We start from the raw sequence: 26,873 nt of genomic DNA, 5'->3' as shown, positions 1-26,873 counted from the left end.
ATGCTAAGATGTTGAAACACTTGTCTGTGCCACAAGCACTTTCAGGGAACTGAACTTTAGCCTCAATGTACCCCACATATGGTACCTTTTGTCCAGCCGCACCTTCGATGTCCAGTACCTCTTTTATAGAGAACAGTTCTCTATGAGAAAGATAGCGAGAATAGAATGACTCTGATATTATTGACACTTGGGACCCGGTGTCAATTAAACACCGACACGGAACTTGATCTAACCATGCTAAACCATCACAAGGCTCCCCAATTAGACCCTGAGGAAACTGGGGAGGCACCGTTGGAGCTGGGGCTTCGTACATGCACTGGCTTGAAGGCTTGGAACTGCTCTGACCATCAGCTCCTGCTCGTTCCACAGCAGGAGCTCCTACTGGTTTAAAGGCAAGTTGGACTGTGGACTATTCTGTCGCTGAGCCATTGAACACTGGCTTTGCCCAGCACTGTGCCTCTCACACAATTTCTTTTGCACTAATATGGCATTGGTTGGGTTTGAACATTGTGGCAACATATGTGAATCCTCCCCACAATTATAGCAAAATTTCCCAACCCTTTTATGATCACCAGGTAGCCTAGCAGGAGTTGGTGGAGCTGGATTGTGGATTTTGGTTCTGTGCGATAGCTTCTGCCTAGTTTTATCACTTTTGGGACACTGAGAATTTGCTGCAGATGAGCTGTTCATTAGCTCTGCTTCTAGCTGCCTGATTCTTTCCTCCAGTTGCTCTCTGGTACAAGCATCCAGCGCTGTGGGAGGTGTGCCAGAATGCCTGCCGTCATCTGTGGCTACGAGTGTTCTAGCCTGCACTTTAGTTGAGGTGCCGCTCATGTAACGTCTCCTGCGCATTTCTTTTAACTGACTCTCTTTCTCATGCGTTCTGATTTTAAAAAGCAGCTCTGAGAAAGTGGGAATAACATGATGTGCAGATCCCACTATTTCTTTTAGATGCAGAGTGGCAATTAGAGAGTCATCCCAGCAACCTCTGAGGAACTGCTTTAGTAGCTGAACATCAAAATCACTTCTAGGTATGCCATTACCGTCAACTACCTCCTGCAGCAACGTCTGGAGTCGGCGCAAGTAATCAGATGCCTTTTCTCCACTATTCTGATGAGTCTCTAGGTACTGAATATACAGCTCTTCACCTCCAGTGACATTGCCATAAGCCTTGTCAAGCTCATCGAGATAGTCTTTTGGTGGTGCTTGAGACCCAATAGAAAGGGCCACATTCAAAGCAGGGCTAGCCAAGCTATCGAGGAAAACACGGCGCTGCTGCCCTTCGGAAAGGGTAGAGTCATTTAGTACCTGTTTAGCTCTAAGTCGCCATACCCTGTACTCTACCTCATTAGGGGGTTTTGGAGAGTTTCCTGAAAATGAGCGGAGCTCAAAACCAGAGGGAGTGTGCATGGGCGAGTCATGTTTTACAATGTGCTCCACAATGACTCTCTGAACCTCCGCTGGCAAAGGATCAACAAGCAGGGAGTCCGCATCAAGTGCCTGTTTAGCCTTGGGCACATGGCCATCATCACAGGCGGCAGTTGACCTGGGACCGGGTGTGGACTGAGTTTTAACTCCCAAGGTAGGAGTTGAGGTAGCTAACCCCTTATATGTATCATTTTTCCCACACATGTGGCTCACTGCAGCCTGATTTAAAGTCATGGGGCTCACATTATATGCTAATGCCAGTTCGTTCACTTGTTCTCTGAAACTAGCAGTCACATCATCAATTGCTCGAGCGAGGGGGACCACATCATGCGCCAGGTGAAAACTGTCAGGTCCCTGAGGACAGTACTCATCTATCTGAATAACCTCCCAACACTCCCCATCTGCTGAATGTTCTCCATCTAAGAGCATTGGGGTAATGCACTCCATGAACTGACACAAAATAGTGTCAGGGAGACTATCTATTTGTTGAATTTTGACAACGTGATCCAGCAAAGCGAATGCTCTTTGCACCTCTTGTAGTTTAATCTCGGCTTTAGCCCCTTTTAACAAAACAGTGTACTCTGGATCAAAACCATACCTGTCACAAAACTCCATTGTCTCTCTCTGCAAAGCAGTAGATGAATTCACAGATGTCTGTGCATGTGCTTCAGGATAAAGTTAGTGATGCGCTCCAGTCCCTGTTCGGGCGCCAATTTTTTCCTACTACTCTTAGTTGTAACCAATACGTCTACTCACCAAAGAATGAGTGAAGCAATATGGATAACAGCAGAGGACAATTTATTTAGGGTCTGATGGCAATTTACCATCGGTGTCCAGCACTTTAAAGGATTGATGGACTGGAGCACATCTGTCCTTAACATACCCTCTTAAACATCAGCTTGACACTGATATATCAAAGGAAACTTAACCGACTTTAAGTGCAAATGTTTCAACCTGAACAACTTAAAACTTCTCTGGGATACAATGTAGACAAAGACAAGAAGAAGAAAAATATTTCCATCAATAGTCACTTTTCCTAACCAGGAGACAAGTGAATATATTATGTAAAGAGTCCTTTTTCTCAGTCCTGGGGTTGTAACACCACAACCTCCTCAGTCCGTAATCAGAGAGTGTCTATTTGACAATAACCAAAATGTCTTTGGATAGTCTTTGTGAATGCAAACAAAACAAAACAAAAAAAACAAATGATATTAGCTGGCCAGCAAAATAAAGAGAGTGTATGGCACTGAGTGCGGGCGTGTGTGTGAGTACTTCGGTCCAAATAATCAAGGTCCGGATGGATGAAGGGATGGCGGCCGCTTGTCCTTTAATGGCACCAGTAAGGCAGCACAGTAGTAAGGCAGCACAGCAGCGAGGCAGCACAGCAGTAAGGCAGCACAGCAGCGAAGCGTCTGGCAGGAGAACGAACAATAGTCCTTTTCAAGGCTACTGCAGAAGGCGATATTCCCCGCTAGCTCACCCCAGCTTGCTCTCTGGCACAGCTACAAGCCACGTGAGCTCATAGCCCCATAGTGACATACGAACTTGGCTACCAACGTCCGCTTAGCATGGCGGCTAATTGTCGAGCTTGCTAGCTTAGCCTCGATTAGCGATTAGCACCTTAATAACCATTACTACACATCACATCATAGCAAACACATGATAACACATGGAATAGTATAATATACATACGAAACAGATTTTTACCTGGCAGGAGAACGAACAATAGTCCTTTTCAAGGCTACTGCAGAAGGCGATATTCCCCGCTAGCTCACCCCAGCTTGCTCTCTGGCACAGCTACAAGCCACGTGAGCTCATAGCCCCTCCCGCTAGGATGTACTACCACAGTCGACTGTCGTAAAGCAGCCGCAAACCAATAGCAATAAAAAAAACTCAAAATCATTGAAGAACATTTTATAACACCCAATATAGGTATATACATATATACTGAATATCACACAATATCAGATAACCAAATTAACACTGGGTTACACAAGCACCAAGTGCGCAACGACGTAATGGGAAATTCACAGAGAAACTCGCGGATTCTTCAACTGACCGCGGCACACCTGCACCAGGGTAAACCTCCGCCTACCGCAGTCCTGCTTTACAGGTGAAAATAGAGCAACAGGACCGCTGAGTCTTTGACTTTATTTATTTCCTGCTGTGTTTTACTTGCATCTATTTGAAAGAGTGAGTGTAAACACAAAAAATATTTTATTTTATGTGCTGGAATGTGCAGAAAATAGGTTTAAATGTTAAACTAATTTATTCAAGTCAGAGAATGTAGCATATAATTAAATTTTTGCTTGATGCATAAAGTTAAAAGATTAAAACTGATAAAACAAGTTAAAAAAAGAGACTTTTCCATTTGATTACATTTTGTATGATGGATTATGTAGAAAGTGGGGGGAAGTAATCAGTAATTAGTTACTGATTACTTTTTTCAAGTAACTTGACCAACACTGGTTACAACCAAAGTATAGAAGAGCATCTCTGAATGTATAATATACATTGATCTAGATGAACTACAGCAGCAGAAGACACTCAATGGTACTCAAATAGCTTTCACAGCCATAAATCTAACAGACCAGCTTTGGGATGTGGCTTAGCTGGAGGTTTGTCTTTATAAATGTGCAGCCACCAAATCTACAGCAACTGCACGATGCTATTACATCAACATGAACCAAAATCTCTGAGGAATGTTTGCAGCACCTGTTGAAGGTAAAAGTGGGTCCGAACCAGTATTAGTGAGGCACAATGGCTAAAGTCTCCTGTAAGTGCACAATGTATGATACTGAGCAGTATCCTTAATGAGTCAAAGAAGAAAAACAAATAAAAATAGTAACAATATTAATAATAATAAACCTTCTGTCACTTTAAGAGATAACGTGCAGTCATTTTCTGAAGGTGTGAATTTGTGTCACCATTTGCTGTGTTGTGCTTTGAACCATTTTCTGGCAGTCTAGATTTAGGGCAGACTCCTGATAAAGATCAGATTTGGGGACGTACAGGAAGCAACATCTTTTTTTCCCTTTTCTGTTCTCATCAATAGGGGACTGCAGAACTTTTGATAGTTAGTTCATTTCTGCACATCTAAAGGGATCACATCAGTAAACGGGGAAAGGGAGCCTTGAAGTGTAATTCCTGACTGGACCTGGTTGGATGAGCCATCACTGAGATATCACAATGTCAGGTAATTATCTTTCAACAGTAATCCACAATTTAGACTATTTAAAGTGTCATTTTTTTTCTTGGAAATTTACTTGGGTTATAAAGTGTAGTGTTCAAAGCTGCACTCATTGTCACAGAGATCTAAAACCAAATGCTTTGACTGAAACTATGTCAAAGCTACTTCATGATTTCTAATTTCATCTTTAATCTAGAGATCTTATTTTTACTGTTGTTTTTTATTAGTAGATGAAAACATATAAAAGTTATTCACTGCCACAATGCCTTAATATGACTTTTACAGCTGCTGTTATCTCCAACCATGTATCTGTTACTTTCAGAATAATTCTAATAGTAATTTTGTAAAATCCCAGTAATAGTATAGAAAAATTTCAAATGTGCCAAAAAACACAGCAAAAAACAAGTCTACATGAAAAATCATAATAAGATAGATAAACAAAGTAAATGAAATAGTCTGTCCTAGATTTATAGCTGTATACCATGTAATGAATTTGAATCCTCATAAAACCAGTTTTCAGATTAAATCCTGTTTTTATAAAGTTTTGGCTCAATGATAATGTTCCCAAGGACGGAGTACCAATGAGCACCAATAGGTTGCAAAATCACCCCCACTGTCAAATGACTGATGGCCAAACCAGCAGACGTGAATGGATTATTTGTGGTGCTCATAGCAAAGGAAAACCTCCTTTAAAACAGAAACATGTCATCAGCAATAGGTTGGAAATTCAGGCTGCACTTGATAAGGGTTGAAACGGCATTACGAAACCAAACCTAACACTTTGATGCAATGAGCATTCAAAAATAAATCCAGTTAACCTCTAACGGTAGCATGTGTTTACAGCAGTAAAGAAGTCTTTGATATACTGTTATGCATCTTAACTGTCGTAGCCTGTGCTGAAATTAATATAAAAAATAATAATAGTAAATCTTTCTCTTTCTTTCTGCAGAAGAAAACACCACATCCTATGATTACTCTGAGAACAACACAGGCTTTACTCCTACCTACATAGGTGATGTAAAGGACTTTAACAAAGTGTTTCTCACCACTCTCTACAGTTTGGTTTTCATCCTAGGATTCATAGGTAGGTGTGTCCTCTTGTGTGTATGCTGTGGAGATTATGGATTGTTACTACACATTGCACAGACCTCCTTTTCTGGGAATTTCCATTTTGCATACTTTAAAATATGTATGCAGGTGTGTGTATGTGAGACACACAGATGAAACGGGAAAGAGAGAATGTTGTTCAACATGTAATAGTGTGACATTTACACTTATTGTGTATTTTCTTCCAAAGGTAACGGACTAGTGGTGTGTGTCCTGGTGAAGCATCGCAATCAGTGCAACCTGACAGACATCTGCCTCTTCAACCTGGCTCTCTCTGACCTCCTCTTCATCTTCATGCTGCCTTTCTACTCTCACTATGTCAGGGTTGGCCAGTGGACCTTTGGAGACTTCATGTGCCGTTTGATCTCCGGCTCTCACCACATTGGCTTCTTCAGCAGCATCTTCTTCATGGTTGTCATGACGCTGGACCGCTACATGATCATCGTGCACGCTCACAGGGTTGCACGTTATCGCACAAAGAGGGCTTCCATCATTCTGACCGTGCTCGTTTGGATGCTGAGCTTGTTTGTCTCTCTGCCGGATTTTATCTTCAGAAAGGCAAAAGAACAGGAATCCCAAGGAGTGGAGTGTGACTATCCTGAGGAGAGCAAAGTCTGGGAGCGTTATGATTTGTTCACCACAAATGTGCTGGGTCTCGTGATTCCCGTGCTGGTGATGGTAGGTTGCTACTCCAGGATCATCCCCACACTGATGAGCATGAGGACAGCAAAGAGGCACCGCATCGTCAAGCTGATCATCTGTATAGTGGTTGTATTTTTCTTACTCTGGGCCCCGTATAACATTTCCCTTTTCCTGAAGTTCCTCCTGGAAAAAGAAATAATCCTCAATGATAAAGTCTTGGATGAAAATATAAGGCTGTCTATAACAGTGACCGAAGCCTTAGCTTACACTCACTGCTGTCTGAATCCCATCATTTATGCTTTTGTGGGAGAGAAGTTTATGAGACGAGCCTTGCAGCTGCTGAAAAAGTTGGTGCCTGGTTACAGCAGAGATCTGACAGACAGCTCATTCAGGAGGAGCTCAGTTATGTCCAGGGGCTCTGAAATCACCTCCTCTTTTAAACTGTAGAAGGTGGAGGGCAGTTGTAAGTATTTTGTCATGAATGTTTCACCCTGTTATTACTGCAGACCGTGCCATGTTCATGTTTGTTTTCTTCATTTGGGAGCATTATTTGACACATACCACAGTGTTCTTCACCTGTGTGGCACCTTCAAAATGTGTCTCTACACTTTTGGACCTTTTGAATTTACAGCAATCTTTTTTTCTCCCCCTGACGGTTAGATTGTAAATGTACTCAATACTTCTCTCATGCCTTTATTGTGCGTTAGCACTGCCGATATACAGAATCTTAATCACCTTCGACTCTAATGCTCTTCCTTCTTCTGCTCAGGTTAAATTAAACCTGCTGGTCTGTTAAACCGTACCTGCTGTTTTATAGCAACCTGTAACAGTTTGCTTACTTCTTCAGACATCTTTTATGAGCCTTACATGTTTGCAGAAACACACCAAAAAGAGCATAAAACTCTTTCAGATCTCGATTGTACAAAATGTGCACACTGTCTTACTGTTATTCACATTTCTACCTACTTCCACATTGTTTTCTAATGTTCAGCCTTTTATAGTTGTTTTGTTTGTTGTATTATGTTATGGTTCCTAGCCTTTCATATGTGTGTGTGTGTGTGTGTGTGTACATATATATATATATATATATATATATATATATATATATAGAGAGAGAGAGAGAGAGAGAGAGAGAGAGAGAGAGAGAGAGAGATTTTGTTGTATTATGTTATGGTTCCTTGTATTTGTCGCTACTTGCCAGTGGAGTTGACTCCTATCCTGATTTTGTATTATCGCTTTGTTAAGACAATAAATGATACAGCAGGTCCTCCGCTTACATTAGATGAAGGTCATGAAGTGCATTGTTCATTCGGAGAAGAATATTTGCAGTGAACATATTCTTTTATTTCTCACTGTTACTGCAATGACAAATTCTGTACACAGTCATGAAAAGAGAGAAGATGTCTCAGATTAGTTTTACTATGCAGGTAATTCTTCACTATCGTAAAACAGCAACATGATCTAATACATGGCACCATAATCAATTGTACACATTTCCCCTCTCTTTTTTTCTATTTCATATTAATGCTAATGGAAAAAACCTTATTTGCATACAATTAAATTAATCTTTCTGATGAGTCTTTCAAAACGAAAAATGAAGAAGTCTTCTTCGCTGCATCAAAAGTTCCTGACTAAATAGTTCAGCAATCTGAACATAATGTTTGTTCCATGTAAGCATAAAAGAAAAGGTGGATTTCATATGTTCATATACAGTATGTTAAAAAAAAAAGGTTCAAACAATATGAGTGACAGCTTTGCCAAAATAACCAAAGTGTGTCACTGCATCCCCAAATACAAGTTTAAACTGTTCCATGCAAAAACAAAGTTATACATTTACTGCACACATCAATAAACATGCTCGTTCAACTGCACATGAACACAAATATTTAATCAGCCAATCACATGGCAGCAACTCAGAGCATTTAGACCTGCAGACATGGTCAAGTCAACCTGCTGAAGTTTAAAGCGAGCATCATAATAGGGAAGGAAGTGGATTTCAGTTAAAGTTACAATGAACATGATGTGATTATTTGTGCCAAAGAAGACCACACTGGATGCCATTCTTATCAACAGATCAAGAAACTGAGGGAGCAGTTTGCACTACATAGTTTGGACAACTGAAGACTGGAAAATGCTGTCAGTTCATATTATTCTTGAGTTCTGCTGCCATACTTGGATGGCAGGGACATGATGCCAGATGTTAGAATTGGGTATAGACAACATGAAAGGATGGATCGATCCTTCCTTGTATCAACAGTTCATGGTGCTGCTGGTGGTGTAATGATGTGGGGGATATTTTCATGGAAATATTTGTGACCCTCAGCACCAACTGAGCATCCTGAGTATTGCTGTTGACTATATGCAACTCTTCATGACTGTTTTAATCTTCTAATTCCTGATTCCAGCAGGAACACCCACCAAGTGTGCGTTCAAATAACCTCACACTATTATATTTACATGACAAGCTCAATGTGCTCAAAAGGCTTCCACAGCCACCACAGCCTAAATCCACCAGACCAGCTTTGGGATGTGGCTGAACTGGAGGTTTGTCTTTATGAATGTGCTGCCACCAAATCTACAGCAACTGCACGATGCTATCACGTCAGCATGGAACCAGAATTTCAATTCAATTCAATTCAATTTTATTTATATAGCACCAAATCACAACAACAGTCACCTCAAGGTGCTTTATATTGTAAGGTAGAAGAGAAAAACAATCATATGACCCCCTATGAACAAGCACTTTGGCGACAGGGCGAAGGAAAAACTCCCTTTTAAACAGGAAGAAACCTCCGGCAGAACCAGGCTCAGGGAGGGGCGGGGCCATCTGCTGCGACCGGTTGGGGTGGGAGAAGGAAAACAGGATAAAGACATGCTGTGGAAGAGAGACAGAGATTAAAAACAAGTAAGATTCAATGCAGAGAGGTCTATTCACACATAGTGAGTGAGAAAGGTGACTGGAAAGGAAAAACTCAATGCATCATGGGAATCTCCCAACAGCCTACATCTATTGCAGCATAACTAAGGGAGGATTCAGGGTCACCTGGTCCAGCCCTAACTATATGCTTTAGCAAAAAGGAAAGTTTTAAGCCTAATCTTAAAAGTAGAGATAGTGTCTGTCTCCTGAATCCAAACTGGAAGCTGGTTCCACAGAAGAGGGGCCTGAAAACTGAAGGCTCTCCCTCCCATTCTACTTTTAAATACTCTAGGAACAACAAGTAGGCCCACAGAGCGAGAGCGAAGTGCTCTAATAGGGTGATATGGTACTACAATGTCATTGAGATAAGATGGTGCCTGATTATTTAAGACCTTGTATGTGAGGAGCAGGATTTTGAATTCAATTCTGGATTTAACAGGAAGCCAATGAAGGGAAGCCAAAACAGGAGAAATATGCTCTCTCTTTCTAGTCCCTGTCAGGACTCTTGCTGCAGCATTTTGGATTAATTGAAGGCTTTTCAGTGAGTTTTTTGGACATCCTGATAATAATGAATTACAGTAGTCCAGCCTAAAAGTAATAAATGCATGAACTAGTTTTTCAGCATCACTCTGAGACAGGATATTTCTAACTTTAAAGATGTTGCGCAAATGGAAGAAAGCAGTCTTACATATTTGTTTAATATGTGCATTGAAGGACATCCCTGGTCAAAAATGACTCCAAGGTTCCTCACAGCGTTACTGGAGGCCAAGGTAATGCCATCCAATCTGGTTAGATACCATATGTCTAAGATTTTCAGGGCCGAGTACAATAACCTCAGTTTTATCTGAATTAAGAAGCAGAAAGTTAGCGGCCATCCAGGTCTTTATGTCTTTAAGACATTTCTGCAGTTTAACTAATTGGTGTGTGTCATCTGGCTTCATGGACAGATAGAGCTGAGTGTCATCTGCATAGCAGTGAAAATTTATGCTACGTCTTCTGATGATACTGCCTAAGGGAAGCATGTATAATGTAAACAGAATTGGTCCTAGCACTGAACCCTGTGGAACAACATAATTAACCTCAGTGTGTGAAGAAGACTCTCCATTTACATGAACAAACTGGAGTCTATTAGATAGATATGATACAAACCACTGCAGTGCAGTACCTGTAATACCTACAGCATGTTCTAATCGCTCTAATAGGATATTATGGTCAACAGCATCGAATGCTGCACTAAGGCCTAGCAGGACAAGCACAGAGATGAGTCCACTGTCAGAGGCCATAAGAAGATCATTTGTAACCTTCACTAAAGCTGTTTCTGTGCTGTGATGAGCTCTGAAACCTGACTGAAACTCTTCAAATAAACCATTCCTCTGCAGATGATCTGTTAGCTGTTTGACAACTGCTCTTTCAAGGATTTTTGATATGAAAGGAAGGTTGGAGATTGGCCTATAATTAGCTAAGACTGCTGGGTCTAGAGATGCTTTTTGAGTAAAGGTTTAACTACAGCCAGCTTGAAGGCCTGTGGTACATAGCCGATTATTAGAGATAGGTTGATCATATCTAAGATTGAAGCATTAATTAATGGCAGGACTTCTTTGAGCGGTTTTGTAGGAATGGGGTCTAAAAGACACGTTGATGGTTTGGAGGAAGTAATTATTGAAGTTAACTCAGAAAGATCAACTGGAGAAAAAGAGTCTAAATGAACATCAGTGGTACTAAGAGTAGCTGTAGATAATATTACATCTGTGAGATAGTTATGGGTAATTTTTTCTCTAATGATTAAAATTTTATTTGTGAAGAAGTTCAAGAAGTTATTACTAGTTAACATTAAAGGGATGGTGGCTCAACAGTGCTCTGACTTTTTGTCAGCCTGGCTACAGAGCTGAAGAGAAACCTGGGGTTGTTCTTATTTTCTTCAATCAGTAATGAATAGTAAGATGTTCTGGCTTTGCGGAGGGCTCGCTTGTAAAGCAACAAACTATTTCTCCAGGCTAAATGATGATCTTCAGCATTTCCTCGCCAACGTACAAGTTATCTGCTTTAGGCTACGTGTTTGTAGCCATGGAGTGAAGTACTTCTCATTTGAGGCCTTAGTTTTCATAGGAGCTACAGTATCCAGGGTCGTACTTAGTGAGGAGGCAAAGTTATTAACAAGATAATCAACCTCTGTTGGAGTAGCGTTCAGATAGCTGCTCTGCTCTGTGTTGGTACAGGGCATTGAAGATGATAACAGTGGGTGGATTATATTCTTAAACTTAATTACAGCATTTTCAGAAAGACATCTATTGTGATTAGATCTACTCTCCACTGCTGTGTAATCAATTATTGCAAATGTAAATGTTATCAGGAAATCATCAGACAGGAGACGGTTTTCAGGAAACACTGTTAAATGTTCAGTTTCTATGCCGTATGTTAAAATAAGATCTAGAGTGTGATTAAAGTGGTGGGTGGGTTCTTTTACATTTTGAGAGAAGCCAGTTGAGTCTAATAACAGATTAAATGCCACGTTGAGGCTGTCATTTTTAGCATCTACATGGATGTTAAAATCACCCACAATAATTATTTTATCTGAGCTGAGCACTAAACCAGATAAAAAAAAAGTCCAAGAAATCAGACAGAAACTCTGTGTTAGGTCCAGCTGGACGATAGATGATAACAAATAAGACAGTTGGGGTTGAGTTTGACAAGGCTAAGCATCAGGCTTTCAAATGAATTAAAAGTCTGTCTTGGTCTTTCGTTAATTAAGAGGCTGGTGTGAAAACTTGCTGCCACACCGCCCGCGCGGCCTGTGGTTCGAGATTTCTGGTAGTTAGAGTGACTCGGGGGTGTTGATTCATTTAAACTAACATAATCATACTGGATCTCTAAGTAATGTTTGCAGCACCTGTTGCAGGTAAAAGTTGGTCCAACACAGTAAGGCATAGCAACTAAAGACTCCTGTAAGTGCACAGAGTATGATATTGAACAGTGGTGTACATTAATGAGTCCACGAAGAAAAACAAATAAAAAATAGTATCAGTAACAATATTAATAATAATAAACCTTCTGTCACTTTAAGAGATAACGTGCAGTCATTTTCTGAAGGTGTGAATTTGTGTCACCATTTGCTGTGTTGTGCTTTGAACCATTTTCTGGCAGTCTAGATTTAGGGCAGACTCCTGATAAAGATCAGATTTGGGGACGTACAGGAAGCAACATCTTTCTTCCCCTTTTAGGTTCTCATCAATAGGGGACTGCAGAACTTTTGATAGTTAGTTCATTTCTGCACATCTAAAGGGATCACATCAGTAAACGGGGAAAGGGAGCCTTGAAGTGTAATTCCTGACTGGACCTGGTTGGATGAGCCATCACTGAGATATCACAATGTCAGGTAATTATCTTTCAACAGTAATCCACAATTTAGACTATTTAAAGTGTTATTTTTTTACAGAGTTCTTGGAAATTTACTTGGGTTATAAAGTGTAGTGTTCAAAGCTGCACGCATTGTCACAGAGATCTAAAACCAAATGCTGTGACTGAAACTATGTCAAAGCTACTTCATGATTTCTAATTTCATCTTTAATCTAGAGATCTTATTTTTACTGTTGTTTTTTATTAGTAGATGAAAACATATAAAAGTTATTCACTGCCACAATGCCTTAATATGACTTTTACAGCTGCTGTTATCTCCAACCATGTATCTGTTACTTTCAGAATAATTCTAATAGTAATTTTGTAAAATCCCAGTAATAGTATAGAAAAATTTCAAATGTGCCAAAAAACACAGCAAAAAACAAGTCTACATGAAAAATCATAATAAGATAGATAAACAAAGTAAATGAAATAGTCTGTCCTAGATTTATAGCTGTATACCATGTAATGAATTTGAATCCTCATAAAACCAGTTTTCAGATTAAATCCTGTTTTTATAAAGTTTTGGCTCAATGATAATGTTCCCAAGGACGGAGTACCAATGAGCACCAATAGGTGGCAAAATCACCCCCACTGTCAACTCCCTGGGGGGCCAAACCAGCAGACGTGAATGGATTATTTGTGGTGCTCATAGCAAAGGAAAACCTCCTTTAAAACAGAAACATGTCATCAGCAATAGGTTGGAAATTCAGGCTGCACTTGATAAGGGTTGAAACGGCATTACGAAACCAAACCTAACACTTTGATGCAATGAGCATTCAAAAATAAATCCAGTTAACCTCTAACGGCAGCATGTGTTTACAGCAGTAAAGAAGTCTTTGATATACTGTTTTGCATCTTATTTGTTGTAGCCTGTGCTGAAATTAATATAAAAAATAATAATAGTAAATCTTTCTCTCTCTTTCTGCAGAAGAAAACACCACATACTATGATTACCTATATTTCTATGAGCTTTCTAACAACAACTCTGAGAACGACACAGGCTTTACTCCTACCTACATAGGTGATGTAAAGGACTTTAACAAAGTGTTTCTCACCACTCTCTACAGTTTGGTTTTCATCCTGGGCTTCATAGGTAGGTGTGTCCTCTTGTGTGTATGCTGTGGAGATTATGGATTGTTTCTACACATTGCACAGACCTCCTTTTCTGGGAATTTTCAACTTGCTGACTTTTAACTATGTATGCAGGTGTGTGTATGCGAGACACACAGATGAAACGGGAAAGAGAGAATGTTGTTCAACGTGTAACAGTGTGACAGGTACACTTATTGTGTTTTTTCTTCCAAAGGTAACGGACTAGTGGTGTGTGTCCTGGTGAAGCATCGCAATCAGTGCAACCTGACAGACATCTGCCTCTTCAACCTGACACTCTCTGACCTCCTCTTCGTCTTCACGCTGCCTTTCTTCTCTCACTATGCCAGGGTTGGCCAGTGGACTTTTGGAGACTTCATGTGCCGTTTGATCTCCGGGTCTCACCACATTGGCTTCTTCAGCAGCATCTTCTTCATGGTTGTCATGACGCTGGACCGCTACATGATCATCGCGCACGCTCACAGGGTTGCACGTTATCGCACAAAGAGGGCTTCCATCATTCTGACCGTGCTCGTTTGGATGCTGAGCTTGTTTGTGTCTCTGCCGGATTTTATCTTCAGAAAGGCAAAAGAACAGGAATCCCAAGGAGTGCAGTGTGACTATCCTGAGGAGAGCAAAGTCTGGGAGCGTTATGATTTGTTCACCACAAATGTGCTGGGTCTCGTGATTCCCGTGCTGGTGATGGCAGGTTGCTACTCCAGGATCATCCCCACACTGATGAGCATGAGGACAGCAAAGAGGCACCGCATCGTCAAGCTGATCATCTGTATAGTGGTTGTATTTTTCTTACTCTGGGCCCCGTATAACATTTCCCTTTTCCTGGAGTTCCTCCTGGACAAAGAAATAATCCCTGATGATCAAACCTGGTACAAAAATGTAAAGCTGTCAATAAAAGTGACCGAGGCCTTAGCTTACACTCACTGCTGTCTGAATCCCATCATTTATGCTTTTGTGGGAGAGAAGTTTATGAGACGAGCCTTGCAGCTGCTGAAAAAGTTGATGCCTGGTTACAGCAGAGATCTGACAGACAGCTCATTCAGGAGGAGCTCAGTTATGTCCAGGGGCTCTGAAATCACCTCCTCCTTTAAACTGTAGGAGGTGGAGGGCAGTTGTAAGTATTTTGTCGCGGACCGTGCCATGGACAAGTGAACTGAATCATTTCTTTAACAGGTTTGATTCATCCAGGATGCAGTATCCAACATGGGTTGCAGTCTCACCCAGAATCTTAATCACCTTCGACTCTAATGCTCTTCCTTCTTCTGCTCAGGTTAAATTAAACCTGCTTGTCTGATAAACCGTACCTGCTGTTTTATAGCAACCTTTAACAGTTTGCTTACTTCTTCAGACATCTTTTATGAGCCTTACATGTTTGCAGAAACACACCAAAAGAGCATAAAACTATTTTAGATCTTGATGTGCACACTGTCTTACTGTTATTCACATTTCTACCTACTTCCACACTGTTTTTTAATGTTCAGCCTTTTATATGTGTGTGTGTGTGTGTGTACATATACATATATATATATATATATATATATATATATATATATATATATATATATATATATATATATATATAGAGAGAGAGAGAGAGAGAGAGAGAGAGAGAGAGAGAGAGATATTTTGTTGTATTATGTTATGGTTCCTTGTATTTGTCGCTACTTGCCAGTGGAGTTGACTCCTATCCTGATTTTGTATTATCGCTTTGTTAAGACAATAAATGATACAGCAGGTCCTCTGCTTACATTAGATGAAGGTCATGAAGTGCATTGTTCATTCGGAGAAGAATATTTGCAGTGAACATATTCTTTTATTTCTCACTGTTACTGCAATGACAAATTCTGTACACAGTCATGAAAAGAGAGAAGATGTCTCAGATTAGTTTTACTATGCAGGTCATTCCTTACTATTGTAAAACAGCAGCATGATCTAACACATGGCACCATAAGTGGTGCAAAGACCTACAATAAAGATGCCATCAATTGTAAACATATTCAAGTAAAATGAAGGTCTGAAGTTCCTGATAAGCTGTACTGAATATACAGTCAGTTTATTCAAGAAGTATATGTGAAAGAACAAAAAATAAACTCTTCATTTGCAAATATTTTCGCCTCTCTTTTTTCTATTTCATATCAATGCTAATGGGAAAAAAACTACACCACCTCCTTGGCGTGGGGAATGTGAGTTTCAGGACAAACAAGAAAAAGCCCATTATTTGCATACATTTTAAAAAGGAAAAAGGACATGATGGGTCTTTCAAACAAAAAAGTGGAAAAGTCTTTGACGCTGCATCAAAAACTACCTGACTAAAAAGTTCAGCAATCTGAACACAATGTTTGTTCCATGTAAGCATCAAAGAAAAGGGGGATTTCATATTTTCAAAAGATGAGATAACCTTTATTAGTCTCACACGTGGGAAATCTGTTGTGTCTCAGCAGAAAGTGGACAGTGCAAAGCTACAGGAGAAAAAAACCCCCCACTGCAATAGGATAAGATAAGATAATAAGAATTGGGGGGGGGTTCTCTATCTATCTAATCTTCCATTAAAATGGGCCCAGTGTCTCATGTGTGTAGGTGTGATACAGCATAAGGCCCACTTGTAGTGCACATGTCACAAGTAACGCGTTACTGTAATCTGATTTTTTCAAGTAACGAGTAAAGTAAGGGATTACTATTGCAAAATCGGTAATTAGATTACCGTTACTTTCCCGTAGGAATGCTGCGTTACTGCGTTACTAAAACCGTGAGTTTTTTGCGAGAATGTCTCATGATAGTGACGTAACCAAGTGCGACGTTCGTGACAACAGCTGTGGATAATATATCGAGTGCGGGAGAGAGTATGAGTGTGCAGCGTTTAAAGCGTGGAAATTCACAGAGAAACTCGCGGATTCTTCCACTGACCGCTGCAGCACACCTGCACCAGGGTAAACCTCCACCCACCCTACTCCTGCTTTACAGGTGAAAACAGAGCAACAGGACCGCTGAGTCTTTGATTTTATTTATTTCCTGCTGTGTTTTACTTGCATCTATTTGAAAGAGTGAGTGTAAACACAAAAAAATATTTTATTTTATGTGCTGGAATGTGCAGAAAATAGGTTTAAATATTAAACAAATTTCTTCCAGTCAGAGAATGTTGCATATAATTAAATTTTTGCTTCATGCATAAAGTTAAAAGGTTAAAACTAATAAAACAAGTTAATAAAAAAGAGACTTTTCCATTTGATTACATTTTGTATGATGGATTATGCAGAAAAAGTAGAATTGGGCTGAAAGATCTATCGCTTTATTACCTATTCAGGTTGTAAATCGTGTTTTTAAAAAGTAACTAAGAAACTAAGTAATTAATTACTTTTGAAAATGAGTAATCAGTAAAGTAACGGGATTACTTTTTTGGGGAAGTAATCAGTAATTAGTTACTGATTACTTTTTTCAAGTAACTTGACCAGCACTGCCTGCCACTGAAGGAGGTGTTCAGTGCTGTCTGTCAGGAGTTGCTGAGTGGATGTGGAGAAGAGGACTCAAACGCAGAACTCACGGTGAGGATTCAGGGTGTTTATTGTGAGGGACGAATGACGAAAACAGGAGATGGCTGACTGACTGAATAACTGGACTGAATGAATGGCTGACTGATCTGAACTGAAAGGCAAACATGTGGCATAGATAGCAGTGACAACATCACATGAACATCACATGAACATCAATGACGCGACCAAGACCAGGAGAGAACTGAGGACTTAAATACACTGGCTGAATAATGACTGATAGGTGACAGGTGAGTGAGCAGCTGAACATAATTGAACTAAAGATTCATGGAATAAGAACTGGAACATAATGCACACAGAGTAACGCTAACACAAAACAGGAAGTGGAACATACAGAGGATAAACAGATGAACAGAAAATACTGGGTCAATGACTGGGTCAACTGTCAGGGTCTCCTGCATGGGATGGGGGATGTTGTCCACAGCTTAGCTACCATTCTCCTGTCATTCAGCACCTTCACAGGGTCCAGAGAGCATCCTAGAACACAGCTGGCCCTCCTGATCAGCCTGTTCAGTCTCTTCCTGTCCCCAGCAGAGATGCTGCCGCCCCAGTAGATCACACCGTAAAAGAGGCCACCCACCACAGAGTCATAGGCCATGTCCACAATAATACATTTTTGTTTGAAAACACATCTTTTTCTCTCCGTTTTGGCCTTCTGTCCACACTGAGACAGCGATTTTTGTCGAATGTGGCAGGATGAATGTTATCCTTCGGTCCAACCCACTTTCAGCCTGGCCCATTAGGGGGCGCTGGTATAAATAGTGGCCATTTGAGTGTCTCTGCGTCGCTTGCCTGTGATCTCCTTTTTGGTCACCTGACTTCCCCTCGGTGTGGTGGAGATCATTTGCGGGTTATTCTTCTGAAGCCTCCATCGCGGCTGGTCGTAGCTATAGAAGCCTCCTCTGAGCTATTCTGCTTACGTTCTGTGACCCGGCTTACTTGGTACGTAATCAACTTTTGTTACGCTCTCTGCCTTCTATTGTTCTTTTATAGTAATTATTTACTATGTTTCGCAGGAAGTGTGGACCTTAGTTTTGCGCCAAGCTACGCGAACTGAAGTGCTGCTGTTTTGCCTTGCTGTGCTTTTACCGTCTGTTCCCGTTGTGAGAATTCTTTCCCTGCTGCTGTCAGCTTTTACAGTGGACGTCGGCGTGGACAACGGCCATATGCATGCCGGTTATCGGAGTCAGCTGGCGTGCATATTGATTGACTGTTAACTTATCGTCGTGTGGACGGCAAGTTGGAGCAGTACGGCGATTCCGTTTGCTCCAGATTTTAGAGTTTTATTCAGATTGTATGTTGTTTTATTGCTTTTTGATTTGTAGTTTGGATTCTCTGTTACACCACTGGTGGGAGGCCCTTTTTCTAGCTGTGGATCACCAGTGTGGTCCTGCAGTTGGGTTATCCCCCGGTGCTACACATTAGTTTGTTGTAATATATTAACATTTTCTTTGTTTCTTTTATTCAGATGCGGAGTGCCGACGTGGAGGAGACTAGGGTGCCTTGGTGGTGGGATCCCTTGAGTGTACACACCTGCCTTGTCTAGTTTATTAGTGTGAGTGTGTGATAGTGTGCTGCACTTGTGTTTTGGTGTGTTTTCTTTCTTGTGTGTGGCATCCCTGCCCCTCCACTGGTAAGCCTCAGCTCTGAATACCTTTTTAAGCATATTTGTATTTGAATATTTATGATTATGTTTTTATTCGGTGTTTTAAATAATTACCAATAAATTGTCAATTTGTTTATTATTGAACCTCGTCTCTGGATTGAGTATAGCGAACCTAAGTGCCTTTTTGGTGATTTAGTGTCATTTCCAGTATTCTCTGGGTGAAATTCCCAGGGTGGCGTTGTCGTTCTTTAAAACTGAAGAGTATTTACTTTATATCCCAACCTCGTCTCGCCACAAACTTGGCGTTGTTGTCGACAGGATATACTCTTTAAAACAGAGACGTGTGTTCTTCTTTTTTTGTTTGGTGTAACGTAAATTGTTTTTTTATATTATTTTGTACAGAATAAAGGCAAAGCAGCAGCACTTTGGTGTGGGATTTCACAGCTGTGTTACAGAGATGGAGGAAGAGTTACAGGAACTCAGGGACTTGATCGCGCAGCTGAAAGCAGACAATGAGAGGCTGCGTCAGGAGAGGGCTGTTGGGTCAGGTACTAGTGCTACACCTTCTACTTCAACTGCATCATCTGTGAACCCCCCAACGGCTGGTGTCTCTGTAGCAGAGAGACTAGTTTTTGTGCCCCGTGACAGAAAATGCCCTATGTTTAGAGGAAAATCAGGTATAGGGTTGAATGAATGGTTGGAGGAATTAGAAGGTTGTGCTAGAGCACGTCATTTGTCTTTGGCTGATAAAGCATTTTTCCTGTTTGACCACCTAGAAGGAGAAGCACGTGAGGAGATTAAATATCGCTCTAGTGCAGAGAGGACTGATCCTGCTAAGATAATTACTATATTGCAAGAACTTTATGGCTGTTCAGAATCCTATGTAGCATTGCAGGAAGCTTTCTTCTCTAGAAAACAGCAGGAAAGTGAGACACTGCAAGAGTTTTCCCTCGCTCTCTTGGGTCTTATGGAGAAAGTTAAATCGAGTGCCCCCAATGGCATGCCCAATGCTGACGTTTTATTAAGAGATCAATTTGTTGAACAGGTCTTAGATAGTACCTTGCGGCGGGAGTTAAAGCAGCTAGTAAGGAGGCAGCCCACACTGACATTGCTGGAGATTAGAGGGGAAGCTATTAGGTGGGAACGTGAAGGGTTGCCTAGTGGCGTTAGGCATAGAAGCAGTTCTGTCCCTTCTGTTTATGGCATTCAGTATGGGGTCCATAGCGGTCCTTCAGGAATAGCTCAGTCTACCCATTTGTCTGAGATGAGCGAGATGAAGGAATTGTTAAAGCGCCAGCAGGAGCAACTTAATCAGCTCACTCAGAGCATTGCTCGATTGCAGGGCCCCCATCGAATGCCTCGCTCAGGACGGGGCGACTCCATTATATGCCGTCGTTGTCAGCAACCTGGACATTTTGCTCGGGAGTGTGATGGGGAACGCGTTCCTCGTTCCCGGCCTCCTTCGCAGGCCCCTCTGCATAATCGCAGGCACTCCTTTAAATACGGCTTCGGAAAACTAGCACCCTCCGTATTGCCGAGCCACAGTTCGGGTGGGGTGTCTATTGGCTCAAGGGTTGTTTCTAATGGTCCAGAGGCAGTCTCGAAATTAATTTCATCCTGTCCTCATATAGATGTGGACATGGGCGGTATAAAAGTACCTTGTTTGGTTGATACGGGGTCCATGGTCTCTACCATTACTGAAAGTTTTTTCCGCCAGCATTTTGAGTCCTGGGGTCAAGAGCGTCTCCAAGCTTGTCATTGGTTGCAGCTTAAAGCGGCTAATGGGTTGTCCATTCCTTACCTTGGCTATATCGAGCTAAGTGTAGAGCTCTGTGACAAGTTTCTTCCACAGTGTGGCGTGTTGGTCGTTAAAGATCCTCCAGGTGCAGGACCTTCCACGGTTCCGGGTGTATTGGGGATGAATGTCATTCGGAAGTGTTACCACGAGCTTTTTGGGCAACACGGTGAAGCATTGTTTAGTTTGGGCTTTGTTACAGAGGCCCCTAAACCCCTTGTGCAGGCGCTGCAAAAGTGCCATGACGTTAGTATAAGAGCCCCACTGGATTTGTCTGGCCATGTGAGAGTGAGGGGTAAGCGAGCATGTTGCATTCCGGGTGGTGTAATGAAAGTAGTGGCCGCCACCTGTTCTGAGCAATATTCAGGTGCCACTGTGTTATTTGAACCTACTGATGTTAACTTGCCTGCTGGACTTTTAGCGTCCCCTGCATTGGTTCGAGTGGTTAGAGGTACTGCATACATACCAGTTGTTAATGTAGGGACTACAGCGTCTTGCTTTACCCTAGGACCGTTATAGGGACCCTGGAAGATGTTCATGTGGTCAGTTTGCCCGCTGGTGTGACAGAAGTACTCCCTAACGTAGCCACAATGGCATCTCACACCGCCACTCCTACTGTGCAGGATCAGATGGAAGGGATTGATTTGTCTAAACTGTCAGCAGAGGAACAGGGACAGGTGAGGTCTCTCCTTAAGAAATACAGCTCGGTCTTTTCTGCTCATGACACTGATTTGGGTTACACTAACTTGATCTCCCATGACATTCCAGTCTTAGACGATATCCCCGTGCGGCAGCGTTATAGGCGCATCCCCCCCCTTCAGAGTACGAGGTTGTGAAAGAGCATATTAACCAGTTGTTAGGGGCCGAGGTGATTAGAGAGTAGCAGCCCCTATGCTTCTCCCATTGTGCTCGTTAAGAAGGATGGCAGCCCGCGCATGTGTGTTGATTATCGGCAACTGAACAACAAGACAAGGAAAGATGCATTCCCCCTGCCGCGCATTGAAGAATCCTTAGATGCGCTGACTGGTGCCCGTTGGTTTTCCACCATGGATTTAGCAAGTGGCTATAATCAGGTCCCAGTTACGGAAGAGGATAGGCCCAAGACTGCCTTCTGTACTCCTTTCGGCCTATTTGAATGGAACCGAATGCCATTTGGGCTCTGTAATGCCCCTAGCACCTTCCAGAGACTAATGCAACGCCTTTTCGGTGATCAACAGTGCCAGTCTCTGCTTCTCTATCTTGATGACATTGTAATCTTTTCATCAACAGTATCGCAACATCTTGAGCGGCTGGATGTGGTGCTAGGTCGGCTTCAGCAGGAAGGTTTAAAAGCCAAGCTTGCCAAATGTGCCTTTTTCCAGCGGGAGGTTCGCTACCTAGGCCATGTCATCTCCGATCAAGGTGTCTCTACGGACCCTAGCAAGGTGGAAGTGGTGGCTAACTGGCAGCCTCCTAAGACTGTTTCGGAACTACGCTCCTTCCTTGGGTTTGCCAGCTATTATCGCCGTTTTGTGGAGGGTTTTGCCAAGTTGGCGGCACCTCTGCATAGACTGGTGGCAGAGTGGGGAGGCAGAAAATCAAAGAAGAGGTCAGAGCATGGTGTCGTGGAGAACTGGACTGTAGAGTGTGCTCAAAGTTTTGAGGCATTAAAAACTAAACTGACAACAGCACCAGTGCTCGCTTATGCAGATTTCTCTTTGCCTTTTATTTTAGAAGTGGATGCCAGCCATGCCGGCCTAGGGGCAGTGCTTTCCCAGGAGCAGGGAGGTAAGGTGAGGCCAATAGCCTATGCCAGTCGGGGTTTGAGGCCCACTGAGCGCAATATGCTAAATTATAGCTCAATGAAGCTGGAGTTTTTGGCACTTAAGTGGGCCATGACTGAGAAATTTAGAGAGTACTTGTTGGGCCATAAGTGTATTGTTTACACCGACAACAATCCTCTTAGTCACTTGTCTTCTGCTAAACTTGGGGCTACTGAACAGCGCTGGGCAGCTCAGCTCGCTTCGTTCGACTTCGACTTAAAGTACAGGTCAGGAAGGAGTAATAAGAACGCAGACGCTTTATCTCGCCAGCATCCACCTGATCCTCAGGAGATTAAAGCCATGGTTCCTGGTACAGCCTTGCCTGGACCTCTTCAACAAGCCTTGCGGCTGGGACCAGCTGAGGTATCACAAGCTGCCATTACGGTTTTGCCCCATCTCACTACTCCTGATCTTCATGCCCTCCAACAGGTCGACCCAGTGATAAAGGAGATCTTGGTGTTCTGGAGACAGAAGCAGCGACCCAGCTTTGAGGAGCGGCAGCAGCTTGCTCCACTTGCTCTGGTGCTGCTACGACAATGGGATCGTCTGATTGAAAGGGAAGGAGTTCTGTATCGTCAGGTTCATCGCCCTGACGGTGCCGAGGTGGTACTTCAGCTTTTGCTGCCTAGTGCACTAATTGAGCAGGTGTTGACTCATGTTCATCAGGAGCACGGCCATCAAGGTGTGGAAAGGACCCTAGCGCTTCTCCGCTCACGGTGCTACTGACCAGGTATGTCTGCTGAGGTAGCTCATTGGTGTCAGAGATGCGAACGTTGCCAAGTTGCAAAAGACACCCAACCAGCAGCTCAAAGTTTCATGGGACATTTGTTGGCTTCTCGACCAAATGAAATCTTGGCCATTGATTACACCTTGCTCGAACCTTCCCGGAATGGGCTGGAGAACGTTTTGGTGATGACTGATGTTTTCAGCAAGTATACATTGGCTGTCCCCACTCGTGACCAATGTGCTGCTACAGTGGCCCAGGTTCTCGTGACTGAGTGGTTTTCGAAGTTTGGTGTACCAGCGCGTATCCATTCCGATCAGGGTCGTAACTTTGAAAGCTCCCTGATCCAGCAGCTCTGCAGGTTTTATGGTATCGAGAAGTCCCACACTACTCCTTATCATCCGGCTGGAAATGGTCAGTGTGAACGTTTTAATAGGACTTTGCACAATTTGTTGCGGACCCTGCCAGTGTCCAGAAAAAGAGACTGGAATGTATGTTTGCCCCAGTTACTCTACTGTTATAATACCACTCCCCATCAGGCTACTGGGGAAACTCCATTTTTATTGATGTTTGGGCAAGAACCCAGGTTGCCAGTGGACTTTCTGTTGGGCAGAGTACCGGACCCCATCAGTGGAGATGTGCACGAGTGGATTCAGGAGCATCAATCCCGGCAGAAAGAGGCACCATTGAACGACGGCCAGTTGGTGTTCCTGTGCGATTTGAGTGGAAGAGGGAGATGTAAAATCCAAGATCGATGGAAACCAGCGGTATATAGAATCCTGAAGGCACCTAAAGGAGGTGGGGTAGTATATACCATCGCACCTGCAGATGATCCCAGCAGCGTGAAGCATGTTCATCGTACCTTGTTGAAGGCTGTGATAACGGCAGCCATACCATCAGAAGGGCCTGCTCCAAGCAGTAGCCCACGTGGCCCAGAAATATCCTCCCCAGAACCAGGACATGACTCATCAAGTGACAGTGACCTGTTATTCCTGAGCGTAGGAGCTCCTCAAGTAAATGTTTCACCATCTTACAGCCCAGTGGCAGTGATTCCAAGTAGCCCTGAGTTGTTGCTCCGGCCAGAAGACCGAACTTCCGATGTCCCAGCCACTTGTACAGTTACTCCGAGTGTAGCACCAGTTCCATCTAGCTCTCTTCCTGCTCCCTCTACGAGTTCTGATACAAGAAATGTGGTGGTGCGAAAAACAACCCGGTCCACAGCTGGCCAGCATTCAAACATCCATCATCTCCCAAGACCAACAGGGGAGGTGGCACAAGGGGCTGCTGATTCTATTTCTGAGCTTAGGGTACATGCTTTCTCTGCATTTTTTTTAGGCCTTGGGACTAATCTGGGTGTCTTTTCATCGTCGGGGCGACGATGCAAGAAGGAGGGGTAGAATGTGGCAGGATGAATGTTATCCTTCGGTCCAACCCACTTTCAGCCTGGCCCATTAGGGGGCGCTGGTATAAATAGTGGCCATTTGAGTGTCTCTGCGTCGCTTGCCTGTGATCTCCTTTTTGGTCACCTGACTTCCCCTCGGTGTGGTGGAGATCATTTGCGGGTTATTCTTCTGAAGCCTCCATCGCGGCTGGTCGTAGCTATAGAAGCCTCCTCTGAGCTATTCTGCTTACGTTCTGTGACCCGGCTTACTTGGTACGTAATCAACTTTTGTTACGCTCTCTGCCTTCTATTGTTCTTTTATAGTAATTATTTACTATGTTTCGCAGGAAGTGTGGACCTTAGTTTTGCGCCAAGCTACGCGAACTGAAGTGCTGCTGTTTTGCCTTGCTGTGCTTTTACCGTCTGTTCCCGTTGTGAGAATTCTTTCCCTGCTGCTGTCAGCTTTTACAGTGGACGTCGGCGTGGACAACGGCCATATGCATGCCGGTTATCGGAGTCAGCTGGCGTGCATATTGATTGACTGTTAACTTATCGTCGTGTGGACGGCAAGTTGGAGCAGTACGGCGATTCCGTTTGCTCCAGATTTTAGAGTTTTATTCAGATTGTATGTTGTTTTATTGCTTTTTGATTTGTAGTTTGGATTCTCTGTTACACCACTGGTGGGAGGCCCTTTTTCTAGCTGTGGATCACCAGTGTGGTCCTGCAGTTGGGTTATCCCCCGGTGCTACACATTAGTTTGTTGTAATATATTAACATTTTCTTTGTTTCTTTTATTCAGATGCGGAGTGCCGACGTGGAGGAGACTAGGGTGCCTTGGTGGTGGGATCCCTTGAGTGTACACACCTGCCTTGTCTAGTTTATTAGTGTGAGTGTGTGATAGTGTGCTGCACTTGTGTTTTGGTGTGTTTTCTTTCTTGTGTGTGGCATCCCTGCCCCTCCACTGGTAAGCCTCAGCTCTGAATACCTTTTTAAGCATATTTGTATTTGAATATTTATGATTATGTTTTTATTCGGTGTTTTAAATAATTACCAATAAATTGTCAATTTGTTTATTATTGAACCTCGTCTCTGGATTGAGTATAGCGAACCTAAGTGCCTTTTTGGTGATTTAGTGTCATTTCCAGTATTCTCTGGGTGAAATTCCCAGGGTGGCGTTGTCGTTCTTTAAAACTGAAGAGTATTTACTTTATATCCCAACCTCGTCTCGCCACACAAGGAAAACAGAGCTTTTTGAAAATGCTCTCCAAAGCGGATACATTTGAAAGTGGATACATTTCGCTGCATAGTGTAGACTGCGTAAACGGAGACTTTTCAAAACGATGACGCATTTTATTCATATGATGCAGTCATGTGACCAGTTATACTAAGATAGCGGAGGGCATTATACAGCAGTTGTATAGCTTTTCTTCAAATTCTTTAATTCTCAACCCTTTTGCAACTTTGTACTTTTATGTTACTTGCAGCAACAACTCCACCTCATTGTCAGTCCATTTAAAAAAACACGGTGCTTTTCTACAACATTTTGCTGCGAGGTTTCAAATAGCCAGAAAGTAAATACGGGGCAGACAGGGCAGTCTTATGTTTCACCCATGTGCAATACAGGAACACAGTAGTTTCGATTGTTTCAGTGTGGATGAACAACTGTTTGGAAACGCTCAAAAACAATAGAAAATGCCGTTATTTAATTTTATCCGGGCTAGTGTAGACGTAGCCATAGAAGGTCTTCAGGAGTTGACCCTTCACTCTGAAAGACCTGAATCTCCACAGCAGGTACAGCCTGTTCTGCCATTTTGTGTTGAGGGCATCTGAATTACGAGTCCAGTCCAGTTTATTGTTCAGATAAACACCAAGGTACCTGTAGCTATCCACAGCCTCAATATCCATACCTTGAATGTTAAGTGGTTGCAGTGGAGGATGTTTGTGCCTGCGGAAGTCTACCACCAGCTCCTTGGTTTTACTGGTGTTGATCTGGAGGTAGTTCTGCTGGCACTAGTCCACAAAGACTTGGGTCAGTTCTCTGTACTGCCTGTCATCCCCATCAATGTTGAGGGCGACAATTGCAGAGTCATCAGAGAACTTCTGAAGGAAGCACTGGGTGGAGTTGTGGGAGAAGTCTGCAGTGTAGATGGTGAAAAGCAACGGAGCCTGAACCGTTCCCTGTGGGGGCCCCGTACTGCAGACAACCCTGTCCGACACACAGCCCTGAATTCTT

At 42.7% G+C, this 26,873-nt stretch overlaps 2 protein-coding genes and 1 long non-coding RNA gene across 4 annotated transcripts; all 3 read left to right on the top strand.

Annotated features, from left to right (window-relative positions):
* Window positions 1-5,560: 5,560 nt before the first annotated feature.
* Window positions 5,561-6,814, top strand: LOC146658646 (C-C chemokine receptor type 2-like; the record flags this gene model as incomplete). The annotated part of the gene is made up of 2 exons (XM_085424151.1): window positions 5,561-5,702; window positions 5,916-6,814. Coding segments are annotated over 2 exons (1,041 nt in total), but the record flags the coding sequence as incomplete, so codon positions are not given.
* A 5,836-nt stretch (window positions 6,815-12,650) lies between these two features.
* LOC146658645 (C-C chemokine receptor type 2-like) lies at window positions 12,651-14,885 on the top strand. The gene is made up of 3 exons (XM_085424150.1): window positions 12,651-12,657; window positions 13,609-13,773; window positions 13,987-14,885. Exons 1-3 carry the CDS (start codon window positions 12,651-12,653, stop codon window positions 14,883-14,885), a joined length of 1,071 nt encoding a protein of 356 aa, XP_085280276.1.
* Window positions 14,886-18,132: 3,247 nt separating this feature from the next.
* On the top strand, window positions 18,133-25,304 carry LOC146658644 (uncharacterized). 2 transcript variants are annotated; one of them, XR_014913735.1, is made up of 5 exons: window positions 18,133-18,274; window positions 18,349-18,580; window positions 18,801-18,887; window positions 19,341-19,486; window positions 24,988-25,304. It is a non-coding gene; the product is annotated as an uncharacterized LOC146658644 (long non-coding RNA). The 2 variants fall into 2 exon arrangements; XR_014913736.1 differs by having other exon boundaries at window positions 18,349-18,626.
* Window positions 25,305-26,873: the final 1,569 nt, after the last annotated feature.

The sequence above is a fragment of the Rhamphochromis longiceps genome, linkage group LG11 (genome assembly GCF_057381845.1).
Source record: "Rhamphochromis longiceps isolate RC_006_pf linkage group LG11, R_longiceps_female_GT1.1, whole genome shotgun sequence".
NCBI lineage: Eukaryota > Metazoa > Chordata > Actinopteri > Cichliformes > Cichlidae > Rhamphochromis > Rhamphochromis longiceps.
The sequence above is the reverse complement of the archived record's forward strand: the minus strand, read 5'-3'. Positions and strand labels throughout refer to the sequence as shown.

What these genes read in the sequence shown, in the direction of transcription:
- LOC146658645 (XM_085424150.1), top strand. An exon ending in TTTCATCCTGGGCTTCATAG is followed by an intron (nt 13,774 to 13,986) that starts GTAGGTGTGTCC and finishes TTTCTTCCAAAG; the next exon opens with GTAACGGACTAGTGGTGTGT.